Source organism: Poecilia formosa, unplaced genomic scaffold (assembly GCF_000485575.1).
Source record: "Poecilia formosa unplaced genomic scaffold, Poecilia_formosa-5.1.2 Scaffold185, whole genome shotgun sequence".
NCBI lineage: Eukaryota > Metazoa > Chordata > Actinopteri > Cyprinodontiformes > Poeciliidae > Poecilia > Poecilia formosa.
In genome coordinates this window covers 771,843-786,433 of record NW_006800124.1, presented here as the reverse complement: position 1 = coordinate 786,433, position 14,591 = coordinate 771,843, and the positions used below count along the sequence as shown (strand labels likewise).

Genomic DNA, 14,591 nt, shown 5'->3' with positions numbered 1-14,591 from the left:
TCCAAGGAAGATACAACTAGGAACAAATGTGAAATTGAATCGCTCCGAGCATGTATGTGATACTATGCACTTAAAAACAGAGGGATAAAAAAAAACAACCAAAATATATATGTCTTCAAGGAAAACACCAGGAAGTATGCTGCTTGCACAGATGGAATAGAAAATAAACAAGGAATTATGCTTCTGCACTGTAAAGCAAAACATTCTGTTTAACAAAAGATTGAAATTCTCATCAACTTGTTTGGACTCACCCTAAACAAGTGACTTTAACTTCTGGATAATAATAATAATAAAAAAATGTTAGTATTTGACCTCAAGCTCAAGCACACTTCGGTTATGTGGCAAGACAATTATCCAAAGCACACCAGAGGGTGGCGCTCTGAAAGTGTAAAGACCAAAAGAACATTTTAAAATCGTCTAGTCAAAGTCTGGATGACCTTATGAAGACAGTTCATGTTCAAACCTCATTATAGTCAACCGAGGCTCCCTTTGAGGACCCCCCCTGCAAATTGTGAAAAATGTCACCAAAGTGGGAGGGGCCAATAACAATGGAGGGGCGTGGCCAAGTGTGAGCGAAGGGTTACATATTTTTTTCCAGACATCTCTTACAACTCTTTTTTTTTTTTTTTTTTAAAAAGCAACCAGCGATAAATCTAGCAACCATTTTATATTATTGGAGACTTTTGGCAACGTGAAAGCACAAATAAGATTCACTAGTGTTATGAAAATATGAATTTTACTTGAGAAAAATTGCTTTTTTTCCCCCATTTGTACTGCAGTGTGAGCTGCAACATGTTCTGGGAGTGTAACTCCTGATTTGATCAATTAAACAGGTGCTCAACCTGCTGGATAAACTGTCAGTCTGGATCCTCTAACTCAGTGTTTCTCAACCCTGGTCCTCACCGCCCCCCTGCTCTGCATGTTTTAGATGTGCCTCTATTCCAGAACAGCTGATTCAAATGATTGCATGACCATCAAGTACTGCAGAAGCCTCTTAATCACCCAGAGATACAATTCAGGTGTGTGGCAGAAGGGAAATACCTAAAACATGCAGGACAGAGGGGCGGTGAGGACCAGGGTTGAGAACCACTGGTCTAACTAATCCAAGATGACACCCATTCTGCTGTAATTAGCTCTCAGGTTCATGCTGGGCTGGTTAATTGAGTTTGCTTTGCTCAGGTGGCTTTTGTCATTTGGCCACAGTTTGACTCTTTTGACCAGCCAATCGTTTTTTTGTTGTTGTTGTTGTTTTTTTTTTAGATAAGCAGCTCAGTGTTTTTTAAAAGAATTCCAGAGGAAGCTACAGGGGATGCGGATCCTCATGTGGTCTTTTAAAATCCTTATTTACTTTTGCTTTGTTAGTGCAGTAATTTTCACTTCCAGAAAGTCTATGACTGTAATCCATTTCAAAATTTTCTGGTTTGTTAAAGTGATTCTATTAACAAAGTTGGTTTCAACTTTACTCTGTAACCCAATCTTTGGACTAAATTTTCCTTTATTTCTAAAGCTTTGGGACTTGGTGTTTTTTTGGGACATAGCGGCATTTTATAGCACAATCAACTGTGTATGTTAGCTTCAGTTGTTAAAAAATCCTTTATATATCAAATATAACTTGAAAGAAAATTGATTTCATAATTTAATGCTTTGAAATTGGGTCGCTGTCTCTTTAAAACCTACTGCTCTTTCTGAAACTCCGCCTTCAGGAAGTCATCACAAAATTGCTTATTTGTTAAAACTGTTCACTATGTTGTGACACTACAATATGAGACAGATAATCTGAAAAAATCAGTCTCCTCAACTTCCACCCTTAACTACTATTACCACTTGAAGAAATACACCATTTCAGAAACAACCAATCAGAGCCAGGAGGAGGGTCTTAGAGCTGTCAATCTACGCTGCTAAATGTGCTAATGGCGGAGAACTAGCCTTAGCATTTATAGCAGGCTATGTTTTGGTGAACCAACTATACAGCATGGCAGAAACCAAGGGGAGGGTGAGAACGTGAGTGTGATTGGCAGCGCTAAGACCCTGCCCTGGTTCTGATTGGTTGTTTCAGAAATAGTGGTGTATTTCTGTAGTTTGCACTGAGAGCACTGGAAGACAGCAGAGGAACAGAAGTTATCTTTTTTTTCAGATTATATATCTTATACTGTCATTACATAATGGTAATAAATGTAAAAAAAAAAGTTACATGCTGCAGCTTTACCAACATTTTCATTTTCAACCCTCCTAAAGTGAACTTTTTATCCTGCTGTCCACTGACCCCACAAAAGCTTATGTGTGTATGTATGTGTGTATGTATGTGTGTTTGTCTGTGGTTTTGGGAACTGACAGTCTAACGGGACTCCCCTGCGGTCCTACTGCCGCGCTCCTCTTAAGTGTTGCGCTATGACCTGGAGGGTTCAATAATTGAAACATAAATAATGTGTTTTATAACAATATCATATTAAAAAAAATAATTGAACGACTGCCATGTTTGCATTATAACTAAAAATGTGTTGTGACATTTCACGTCCTCTTGACAAGCAGTCACCCCTGAGTCTGACCAGCCCCGTACACAGGCACCAGCCTTAGGCTGGCTCTGATAGATGGATACGGGGAATTTCTACTGTCTCTAGTCGCGCTCTCGTGCGCGTGTTTGAGTGTCAGCACGTGGGTCCTCCCGCCCCCTTCCCCTCCATCCTCTCTCCTCCGGAGCTCGGAGGCGCACAAAGACGCGCTGCAGCACCGCGTCCGTGTGTATGTGTGTGTGTGTGTGTGTGTGTTTTTCTCCCACCCTCTCTCTCCGGTGTTTTATTTCCGCGCTTCCAGAAGAAAACACCGGTCTCGTTTGGGCTTAGTTACAACATTTGTTTTTAATCAAAGTAATTAAACAGAACAAAAAAAATCTTCTCTTTGTCTCCTCCAACCCCCTGCCCCCTGACTCCCGCCTCCTCTCATGCCGCCGCTACGGCTCCGGAGAAGGGGCGACTTGTGACGGACCGAGCGGGCTTCTCCATGAACATGGCGTGCATCGGGGACGCGGACCCCTTCACCGCCGCGATACCTGCCACCAAAGTTGAGCTGACTGTGTCCTGCAGGTGAGTGCAAAGCCATGCGTGGAGTGTTGGAGGAACTCCCTGTGCGAGTAAACGCATCACTACAGGATCGCCTGTATGTCTTTATATAGCTGCGGAGGAGAGAGGTTTGCGGCTTATGGGGGCAAATGGATGTCTAAATGACCCGCTGGATGTGAGGAAAGAGGTTTTCAGCGTGCAGATATTCTCGCCGTGTTTCTGACAGCAGGATCGAGACTGAAGAGATTGCATGGAAACACACATAAGTCCGAATGCGTGTTTGTTTCAGTGAGGTGTTGATGCACAAACACGTAGCTGCTGCATAAAGGAGCTTTGTTTCTAAACTGTTTAGTCGACGGGATCGGTTTTTTTTAACCCCCTGCCGAGCAAATAAATTGATAACTGTTGGAAAACGAAGAGACACGAGAAGAGGAAAAGCAAGAGTGATTGTCAATTTCTTGGAAAACTGTAAATCGGGTAGAGAAGCTAACAAAAATTTGTGAAACTTTTTAAAACCTTTGCAGTTTGAACCGAAAAGCAGAAAAAAATAAATAAATGTAAGAGTCGAATCAGATTGTGGTCATTGGGAACACCTCCTGTCCAGTTTGGGTCTGAGATGTAGAGGCGTGATGAAGAACTGATCCCTGTGAGATCCAAACAGAAAACTCATGTATCTGGTAAATAACAACACTGTTAGCCTCTGAGCTAAAGCTGGGGAATGAATTACATTTATTTATTATTCAGGGGTTTATGGCTCATGGAAGCAACATAATTACATAAAATATGTTGTGATTAGAGCTGGACAATATTTAGTTCATCAATTCAATTGAATCATATTTTATTTATCTCAAAGCGTAACTCATTATTCAAGAGTCTTCACATAGGTGTTGTAGATGGTGATGGGAGGAAGGATCTCCTGTAGCAGTCTGTATCACAGTGATCTGCAGAAGCCTCTGTTTTTCTATGACAGTCTCGTGAAGAAACTCAGGGTTATCTATAATTTTCTTCCCAACAACAGACCTTTACAGGTTTTAGTAGCTGATGTGCTAAAGTTCCCAGAGACCAAGTGAGAAACTGCAGTGAATTTTGAATTGAATTTGATGGGAAAGAAAGAAAACAAGAACATGGCGGTCTGCTGCGATCATATTGTCGCTGTGGTTTGTCCGAAAATTGTGCGTCTTCCCAACACATCTAAATAATATTTTAGTGGAACAGCTCTGGATTCTAAGGCGGACTTTGATCAAAATCAGGTGATTTTGCCTCTGGGTTGTGTCTGCCACTGCACTGGAAGCAGCACAAAAACGCAACAGTTGCAGCATTTTGCTGATGAACCTTTATGCGATCAAACAGAGCTGGTCGGGCAGTGTTGTAGGCTGTTGCATTTTAGATTTCGTGCTATATTTGCACGGATTTCCCTTTGATTTTGCAGACTGACAGACGGCGAAGTTCACAGAGAGCGGTGGGGATATCACCATGATGGGAGGAAATGAAAGAGGAAACAAATCAGAGGAGAATCGCAATTGATGTGTCATGAACATTTTCTACAACTTAATGTTTCCTTTAAGATTTTGACCTACAATTAAAAGCATGTGTTGTGTTTCTGTAATTGTCTTATTCTAAACACAACATGTCAGGAAAAAAAAATCTTTATTATGTTTCGTTTTACTGAATCAATTTCAGCCTCGTATGATTTCCTCATTAGTGTGACGCTGGAAGCGGGGAACATTTGTTGCAATTTATTGTTTCTTGGCTGAACTGAGCGACTGAATGATATATTCTTTTATATATGTTACTTTCACACAATCTTTAAAAAAAACTGTGTTCCCCTTGGGTCTGGATTTCTGTGTGGTTTGATCACCGTCATTTAGGTATAAGTTTTACCTTTTTTTTAAAAAAACAAATAACGAGCCCCCCTCCCCCCACAAATATTAACTACAAGCCACATGTGAGATGTTTGCTGATCAAATCTACAAAGATTTTAAAGTAAATTTTTATTTCTAGCGACATTAAATCGGTGAATCATTGCTTGAGGTAACATCTCTGGGGCGACAAAATAAACAAATCCTGAAAACGTCTGAGCAGAAAAAGTCAGCCTGGTAACGACCTTAATGGTTTGAGAGAGCCAGTGTGGACACTGCTTCGTGAAACGGAGCTGGCACCATCTGGGTGTTTTTTTTTTTTTTGTTTTTTTTTAAGGCATAGTAGGAGAAATGTTTATCTGAGCTGTGACTCATCTCAGTTTTCTAACAAACGCTGCTTTTATTCATGCGAGCGTAATGGATGAGCCCGGGCTTCCACGTCCTCCTGACAGCTAATAGGACGGATCCGACGGGAAATGGACAAAGAGCAGCCGAGCTGTTTTAATGGATGTAAAGGCATTTGGACTCACACAGTCATTAGGCGATGTATTGTTGTTATGAGGAGACATATAGCAGCTCGAGCTCTTGGGAATTAAACTGGAGAAAGAGATTGTGAGTAGGAATCTAGCAAACTCCAGGTTTCTCTGGTCCAACACACCTGGAAGAAATGATTCAATAACCTTCTTACAGTCAGGTTCTGTAAGCAGGGGTTTTCAAAGTGAGGCCCAAGGGCCATTGTGGCACTTGGACTTGATTTTTTGTGTCTTTTTGTTGCGGCCCCTAGCGGTTTGTAACATCAAGATTGATACAAACTTGACCCGTCCAGCGCAGGTGGTTGATGCAGATGGAGAATTTTTTTAAAGTTTTTTTCATTATTACCAACTTGATTTTCCTACAATGGAAAATGTAAAGTACGACACAAAATCTTTGTCTTTTTACAACCAAGCTTTTATAATAAATGTATTTTTTTAAATGGATCTCTGTCTATAGGACACCTTTTACTAAGCCTTGACAGTAGTTTCTTTGCTTTCTTACTTTAAATGTTTCAGATTTCTAACAGGACCTCTATGTGGAGAGACGACTGTGCAGTTACCAGCCGCTGAGCACTGAACAACAGAATCAGTTTCAATCACAATGAATGTGAGCTGGCCCTGAATGCGGCTGGAAACGCTATGAATCATTTAACTTGACACGGCTGTGAAACACCATTCAATCTCCACTTGCTTTTTTATTATTATTATTCATCCTCTCAGTCCTCTTTCAGCTGACACGTTTACTTCAGATGCCAGCGTTCTCCTCTACACACCTGCATAAGTTAAGCTGCTTGACAGACACGTCCTCTGCGTAGCTTTTTTTTTTTTTTCTTACAGTGAGGAAAGAAGCATTTTTAGCTTCTCGAGTTGTCACCCAACAGCCGTGCTAATATTTCTTAGCCGTCCCAGCTGGTGGGCGGTGTGATTCTCCCACTCTGACGTCTTTGTAAACCGCTAAGGCGTTCGGTCTCGATAGATGCCATCCTCCTTCACTCAATGAATCAAGACTCGTCTCAGGGCTCGTTGCTGGCCGAAACCAGCAGAGCTAACGGTCTGATTTAACTCCAGACTGTTTGTACACGAACACAAAGCCATTCGACCCATGAGCACCTTTCACTTCTGGTCCCACACACGCAAAGCCGTTCATACATCCTGGCTGGATAGTAAACAGCAACCTTGGCAGGCATTTAGCGCTGCAGGATCAAAAGACCCTTGCAAACCGTGGGGTCTGGGAGGCCGTGTAGGGTGGTGGGGGGAGGGGTTAGGGGGCGGATGTTTGTGCAGAGAGACGTAGGTGCTTGCAGCGGCGTGACTGTCTGCTGATCTGAGTGGTGCACAGCGTAGAGATAGCCGTGACCTTTGGACAACAAAAGGTAGGAAGTGTATTCCTTCTGAGAATTGACGTGTTCCGATGTGGCTGCATTGAAGCTGGTCTCTGACCTGCTGGGAGGTCGGTCGATGTGTCACAGCCAATGCTGAGTTTTTCCAAAGGAAGGTGAAAAAAAAAAATGGAGTTGAAAAGATTTCATTCATGGGAAAAAGGGAATTTGAACTGTGTAGGTATGTTTGTGGTTTAGTTTTACATTGAGATAGGACAAGGCCAGGGTAATTAGGATCGAAAGACAGTTTCCATTAAAGATTTCTATGTTGGAGAAACGTAGTTGAAAAGAGAAAACACAGTCCAAAATTAGACCTGTCCCTCTTACAAACTTGTTTAAGTGTCATAGTGTACTTAATGTGCTTCCTATTTACACAAAATAAGCAAATTTTTGTACGTATGATTGGCCTGGGTATTGCCATCCTGTGCTATTCTGCTTGATTAAAATCAACACTTTTGGTTTTTTCCCATTCACTTCGATTTGCCCGGTAGATTCTCTATCGAGCCAATCAGCAAACAGAGGGAGAGGTTGTGAATGATGACATGGATTTTCGGTGCTGTTGTAGAATTGTAGTCTGCCTGTTGTTTTAGCAAAGGCAGCGGAGGAAGTGAACGAAGCCGTTCAGTCCACATTGGCCACGCATCCAAATATTGAATTAACATTAACATCCACCGCAATTGGATCGGCTCTAACCTCATCACAGTGGAGGATGTTTGATTACAGCTCAGACAATTTCTGGTTAGCTTCATAGCGTTGACCTGGCATTACGCGTTGCGACTGGGTAAGATTTAAAACCTCCAGGAAGCAATCGTTTTTCGATAGATTCCAGACTTTCTGGATGAAGCAAAGCGTTGAACAAGGAGGTGGTTTTACCAGGCTAGATGGGGAGGAGTCACATGACTACAGACTGTACATTGTCTTAAGAGATGTGAGTACAGCGTTATCTTTGAAATAACTTCAGCTCATTGTTTCTTGTCGTCTTGTTGCTTCCTTTGATACTTGCCTTAGTTGTAAAGTAGGACAAAACAGTGTAGGTGTCTTCACATTTGCAGTTTGTAGTAGAATTGATAAAATTCTTTGAAATATTTGTTTTTGTAGTTACTGTTGAATCTATAAAAGTAAGCAGCTGGTGACTTTGGAAAATCACGCTGATAGTTTTGTGTTTCTTATAGAGTCAACTCGACCACCAGAATCACTCTAATTTGCCAAACCGAACCATACTGAAACATAAAAAACAATAATCCAATAAAACAAGCAAACAACAAAAAAAAATCAAGAGTTTCCAAGCCTTTGAACCCAGTAATTACTTTATACACACAAATAAAATGATAGCACTGCGCTGGAGTAGAGCAATAGCAACAATGTCCTCGGATCTGATCAGCCCCAGTTGGGAATTGTGAACCACTTCAAGGCTCAGCAGGAGTCATCCTAAGTGGTTATATTAATTAGTTTTTTTTTTTTTGAAGCAGTCATTTGGTGTAATTAATGCTGCTGCTGGAGCTTCACCTGGTTACCCCAGAGAGCCGAGGCGGCGCCATTACGTTACTGACAACCTCGCCCCGTGCGCCTTTCCGCTCCCCTGGCTTTCATCTTTTGCATAGCCACTTACCTACATACCTCTGATTGCAGCGCGGGGACTTGAAGGCATCACGATGATTAGTGTCCTGTGTTTGATGCTTTTCTGCTGAAGGAAGCAGGGAATTTAATGTAGATTTATGCAGAACTTTTATGATACAAAAGATGTACAGAAATCTCTTAGACTTGGAAGATGCAAACTGTCTACATTGTAGAATTCATGTTGGAGTTAAAATACATTCAATGTTGTTTTAGTCTGGTTAATGGATTCCATGTGGTATTACGATATCTTTATTCCTAATGTGCATTTCCACTTATTGGGCTTTTCTTAAAGCAGAGGGTTTTTTTTTTTGGCTGCTCTGTAGTGTACTGGTGGGTATTAACACAACAAGCAACAGAAAACAGTAATCGATCTGAGAGAAGCAAATGTTGCTGGCTTTCAACCTCAGAAGACTTATTAGGCCATTTCCATTATGGAAGACCCTGAATGTTCACGTTCACTCTAACAGCAACATTTCCAAGTTCTGATGTAGCGAACGCTGCCCTCTACTGGTGTGGTCCACATGTCCAGCATGGAGAGGAGGACTGCTTGACCTAGAGAGGCCTGCCAAAGGCTCTCTAGGCTGGGAGGAGAGCGATGGATCACTCTCATCCACTGGTGGCTTTGTGCCTTACCAGAGGCATGAAACTCTGAAACATTTCTAAGTCCAAACCTCCATCTCGGATGGGAGGACTCTCCAGTTTTTCTGAGATGTGTAGTCCATGCACAGTAGGACTTTTGGAGACTTCTTTTAGCATCTTGCAGTCCGCTTTCAGGGTGACTTTGCTTGGATGGCCAGACCTGGGCGTATTTTAAATGTTTTTCACAGGTAGAATTTTTAAAAATGTTTCTTACTGTTTTAAACTCTTTTGAGAACTTTTTGAAATACCTTACCAGACGCAGTCAGGAAACACACCAAACTTAATTTTTTGGGGTTTAAACAGGGCAAACCGCTTTCAAAATTCTGAGTAATGATGCTCTAATTTTGCTGACTTGCTCTGAAACAGAAATTTTGAAGTTATTTTCTTCAGTTTTGTATTTCTGTAAAGGTTATAAAAATACCCTGTTTGTCATAAGTCGTCCTAACTTTTCCACATAACTGTATTTGATCACTGTTTCTTTTGTAAAACATTTTTAATGGTTATTTTTCTGGCTCCAGCCATTAAAAGCCAAGCATAGCTACTTCAGTTTTTTTATTTTTTCAAAGAGCACATGAATGCATCATGCCCTGACGGATTGGAAGTCCCCCCTCCATCTCCTCACCTAGGTATTTAAAGCTGCAGTTGCTGTTTTTAGGTGGCCGTGATGTAACTGGTGGGACTTCAAATGTAATTCTGGTGTTGAGGAAGGACCGCTGCCGTAAATGTTTGATGAAGTATGAGGCACTCTGCTCGCACCGCCCCGGCGTTTTCCCAGGCTGCCCGTGGAGGAAAGGGCTTTTTAAAGTGTGACTCGTCTCTGTCAGGGCCAGGTGGAAGCCCTCGGGTGCAAATGAATCATAGGGAGGTTACCACAGAAGAAGTGTGTGCTGCCTGCCCCCCACCCCAACACACACACTCACACACACACACACACACACACACACACACGCATGCACGCATGCATGCACACATACACAAACCATTTCCCCCCTGTCCTTCTTGATATCTTGTTCCCTTCACCCTACCATGCGGAGCCACCTGGGTACAGTATTCCCAGGGTTATAATAGTTTTGGATTTTTAGTTTTTATTTTGTTGTGACTTTTTGTTTGTCTAATTCAGTTAAATTTAATTAGTTTTTATATTGTGTTTGCTAGTTTTCGTTTGTTATTGTTGACTCCTGAAACACTAGCTGAAACACCCAGCGGCTCTGGGTGTAGCATAGCCGATGCAGAGAGCGAAAAAAAAACGATACCAAGGTTTTTGAGTTGTTCAACTGTTTTCCTGCAATATGTTTTCTTTGCTGTGGCGTACTGCACTAATCCCTACATCTCCAGGTCTTATTGTAACGAAATTGTTCTACCTTGTAAACACGGCTACGGATGGCAAGTAAAATAATCGTCTTTTTGCCTTCGAACGTTTTGCACATGCTTCAGATGTCCAGATGTAAACAATAAGACGCAATGTGTCTGTACATCAATTGGATAAGTAATACTCAACAAAAGATATCATTTACAAAAAATGTTTTTGCTAATTGTTGAACAACCCACTGTCTCTTGTGGTCTCTGCCAACTTTTGCAGTCACCATTTTGTGCCACTAGGAGGAGTCTGGAGTGCTGCAATTTGTGAACGGTAAACTGCTATGTGTGCTTTTGTTCGAAAGGCTGATACATTCATAATCACAAAAACAAAGGATATCATCTTTGTAATTTCAGTATGTTTTACTTTTATAAATCCATGGTATAGGTCCAATTAGTTTTCACTTAGTTCAGTTAACGAAAATGTTTACTCAACTTCAGTTGTTTTTTTTTTTGTTTTTTTTTTTTGTTTTTTTTAGTTAACTATAATAACCTTGAGTATTCCTGTCTCGGGCGTTTATCCCTTTTGGCAGTGGCCGACGTCTCCCACTTATCGCCCCTGCACAATCTCCTGGACTGTCCACCGGCGATGCAAAAAAAGACAACAAAAAACGCAACCTTAATATTATTGTCATGTATTTAAGGTCTGAAAGCTGGAGAAGGGCCAGTGGGCGTTGTCTGACAGGGAATCAACAGAGCGTGGCATTTCACCATCTGGGCCACACAGGGATCAGCACAACACGAGTGCCTGATCTAGATACATCACTAGCCATCAACGGTCTGAGAAAGCTCCATGCTTGTTACACAGGACAGGACGTGCTACTGCGCTCGCCCCGCAGCTCTCTCTCTTTCTCGCGCTCTCTCTATCCTCCTGCTCTTGCTACGTCTTTGTGGATCTTGCAGTAGCGCACAATATGGACGTAGTCAAGCTGTTGTGATTGCTGTCTTTAGGATTACTGCAGCAGCGTGACAAAGTATTTTCCCCAGCAAAGATTTTCTCCGTTTTTGCTTTTTAGTCATTCATAAATGCTTCTGATGACCAAACAAATTTTATATTTGACAAAGATGCAAAGGATTCTGATGATTAAAGTTTGGGTATGTAACTTTCCCCGGGCCATTTCGAAACCTTTGGTTTTGTAGTCCACAGAAAATGTTCCACAAAGTCAGGATGTTTTTCCATCAGTCTTTAAGTACGTTACGTCAGATGTGGTTTTCATCTTGTTACTCCCCCTTAGATGCTTTTCTACCCCGACTCTTTCTTACTGCTGATTCATGAAGTGAGTCGAGGCCGGCGGATCTTCAGCAGGTATTCTTGGTTCTTTGCTGACCTCCTGGATGACTCGTCTGCGTCCTCTTGGTGTAATTTTGGTACAGCCGCCCACACCTGGAACGGTTCACCGCCGTTCTGTGTTTTGTCAGTTTGTGAATAACGTCTCTCACGCTGAATAACCGGTGTCTTTGCAACCCTTTAAAGGCTGACTGATAAAAATAAATGGATCTGTTTAATATCTGCTCTTGAGTTATTTTTGATCTGCGGAAGAAGAAATCTGTTAGTACAAACACAGTTAAACACTGAAATGTTCAATGGTCAAATGTTTAAAATACTCTTTTTATTTTATTAATATGTCTCTTCTGACTTGAAAGTAATTTAATTTATCTGTCTGCTGTAATTTTAATTGAGTTAATTGCAATTAGTCACATTTTAATAAAAAACTCTATATGGACAGAACACGCTTAATTTTCAATTCAGGATATATTTTAGTTGCTAAATTATTGACTAAATCTAGATACTACAATTATTTTTAATCTGTCATTTAGGTTATTCAGCTTTCAAGCGTTAAAGGAAACGTCTGTGTGTTTAGCATTGAGATGCTTGGATAGCTCTGCTAATAGGCTAACTCCTTTTAGCACAACTTGAACTAAAAGTTGTTCAAGTTCAACTTTTTGCCCTCACTTCATGAGTCGCCTTTTCCAGCGCCCCTCAGTTTGTTTTTTGAAACAAAAATGAACCTCCATTGAGCCAAGAGAAAAGATTTATCATCCATTGCTTGTGTGCAAACGTGCAAATTTAAAGTTTCAGACCTTTTTGTATGTTTAAAACAAGCAAACAAGAAAAACACCTCAATCTCCGAAGATAAATCATATAAAATACCCGTAGAGACGTGCAAAGTTCTGGTCTGCAATTATAAAAAGGGTTTTCCATTAGCTTTAAGGAAGAGCCTCAGCATCAGCATGCCATATCTTAAAATGTTAGATTGTTTTAATAATCTTTTACGTGAGTTCCAAACCTGCGTACTCTTAAGATTATCATCTCCTTACAGCTCAGGCTCATCTGCGTTTCTCCAGCTGTGTCCAAACAGTGTTTTGTAAATCCTTCCGTATGTGCCATCTCCAGCATGACATTTGTGAAGGCCAGTGTGAGAAACAGCTGAAATGTCGAAGCAGTTCCCTCATTGTGGGAAACATTAACTCCTGTGGGACCGGCGGTCTCCTTTCTGACATTTCTGTGCTGCCATCCTGCCCTGGCTGCCAAGTGATGGTGAGGACCAGGTTGTCTTGACATCACTTTGACAAAAAAGTTTCTCATTCAAAAAGTTTCTCATTCATTTCTTGCATATTGCTTTTGGTTTTCTTTCGCATTTTTAATGCTTTTTTTATATTTAATGCTCTCATTTATAAATTGTAGTAAATGTTTGACAAATCTTTTAATCTCCATGGCAACCATACAGCTGTGCAAAATGCCTGGCTGGACCTAGCTTCACCTTCTGGGCGCAGCTCTTCTTTGGAGCTGCAGTTTCCAAGCTTCCCCTGCGATTCCCCCACTCAGCTCCTTCAGACTAGCCAGCAGCAATTAGCAGCAAACACCTGGAACTGCACATCTGCTGCGCTCATTATAGGAGCTACTTCTCAGTGAAACGCTGGTAAAAACATTAAAGGGGTAAATGAGGAGCCATGTTATGATGACTTCCTGAAGGCGGAGCTTCAGAAAGAACTGGAGTTTTTAAAGAGACAGAGGCCCAATGTCAAGATGTTAAATTACAAGGTCAAATTTATTTTAAGTTGATATATATTGCATTTTTTAACAACTAAAGTGCATAAAGTTACTTGATTGTGTTGTAAAATGACAACACATAACACTGTCCCTTTAGTACTTTGACATACAGAGGAGTTCATGAAGGACTCAAAGAGAGCAAAGTGCCCAGGAGCTATGGCTGCAAAACAAGCCCAAATCATCATTCCTCCTCCACCATGCCGCAAGCTTAGTTGGAGGTGTTAGTTTTTCTTTGAGCTTAAACTCTGCTTTAGTCCCATCTCTTCAAAGTCATCTGGTTTATTTAGAGGCAACTTAAAATTTTTCTTGGGGAAAAAAGAGACTTTTAACTTGTTCTGTTTAAATCCAGGCCCGTGCCAGGAAACCAATCCATGTCGTTAATTGTCTTTAATATGTGTTTATTTGGGCCTGTATGTAGAATTTTGAGCCTATTAGAGACAATTTGAAAAAATTGAGAGCAGCTTGTATGTAACTCTTCCTTTTTTTCTGAGTACTGCACACTTTGAGCTTTGGGTGAATTCACTAAGATGTGTCCAGTAGTCAGAAGATTAGAATTGAGCTAATTTTTGCAGCTTTGAATAATCTTCCTCACTGTAGTGACAGATTTTAAATAGTTTAGAAAGAGCACTATAATCCGCTCCAGACTGGGTTCCTGTTTTTGCTCCTGTGGGGTCTCTGCTGAAGTATTTCCATTTTGGCTTTGTGTTAATACAAGACTGTATAAACCTTTTTAAACTAACTTCTCAGTCCTGATTTATATTATATTGCCTTTATGAGTAATATTTAACATCATAACTTAGTGTCAGAACAAAAGATTTGAAACTAGGTATCAATTTAATACATTTCCTGTAAGACTTTATGCATGAGGCAGACCGCAAAGGGAGGCATTGTAAAGCAGCAGGAAGGTAATTATTGTCACTTATATATTTTATTTTAAATGTAGGCCATCATTTAGGTATGATAAGTGCAGACAAATTAAATCTAATCTTAGCAATTTAATTAGCACAAAGTTTGATTTAACTCTGTTGCTGCAATTTGCAGTTGCTTTCTATTAAAATGAATTAAGCTTTGCTGAGTGATCATTTGATCTTTTCTATGAT

The 14,591-nt window shown here is 40.8% G+C and overlaps 1 protein-coding gene across 1 annotated transcript in view; it reads left to right on the top strand.

Moving 5' to 3' along the window:
* The first annotated feature begins 2,669 nt into the window (after positions 1–2,669).
* LOC103147592 (copine-8-like) overlaps positions 2,670–14,591 on the top strand; it is a 96,962-nt gene continuing 85,040 nt past the window's right edge. Inside the window, exon 1 of the mRNA XM_016678546.1 lies at positions 2,670–3,080. Coding sequence (XP_016534032.1) covers positions 2,998–3,080 — 83 coding nt within the window. The 5' untranslated portion in view covers positions 2,670–2,997. The remainder of the gene's footprint in view (positions 3,081–14,591) is intronic.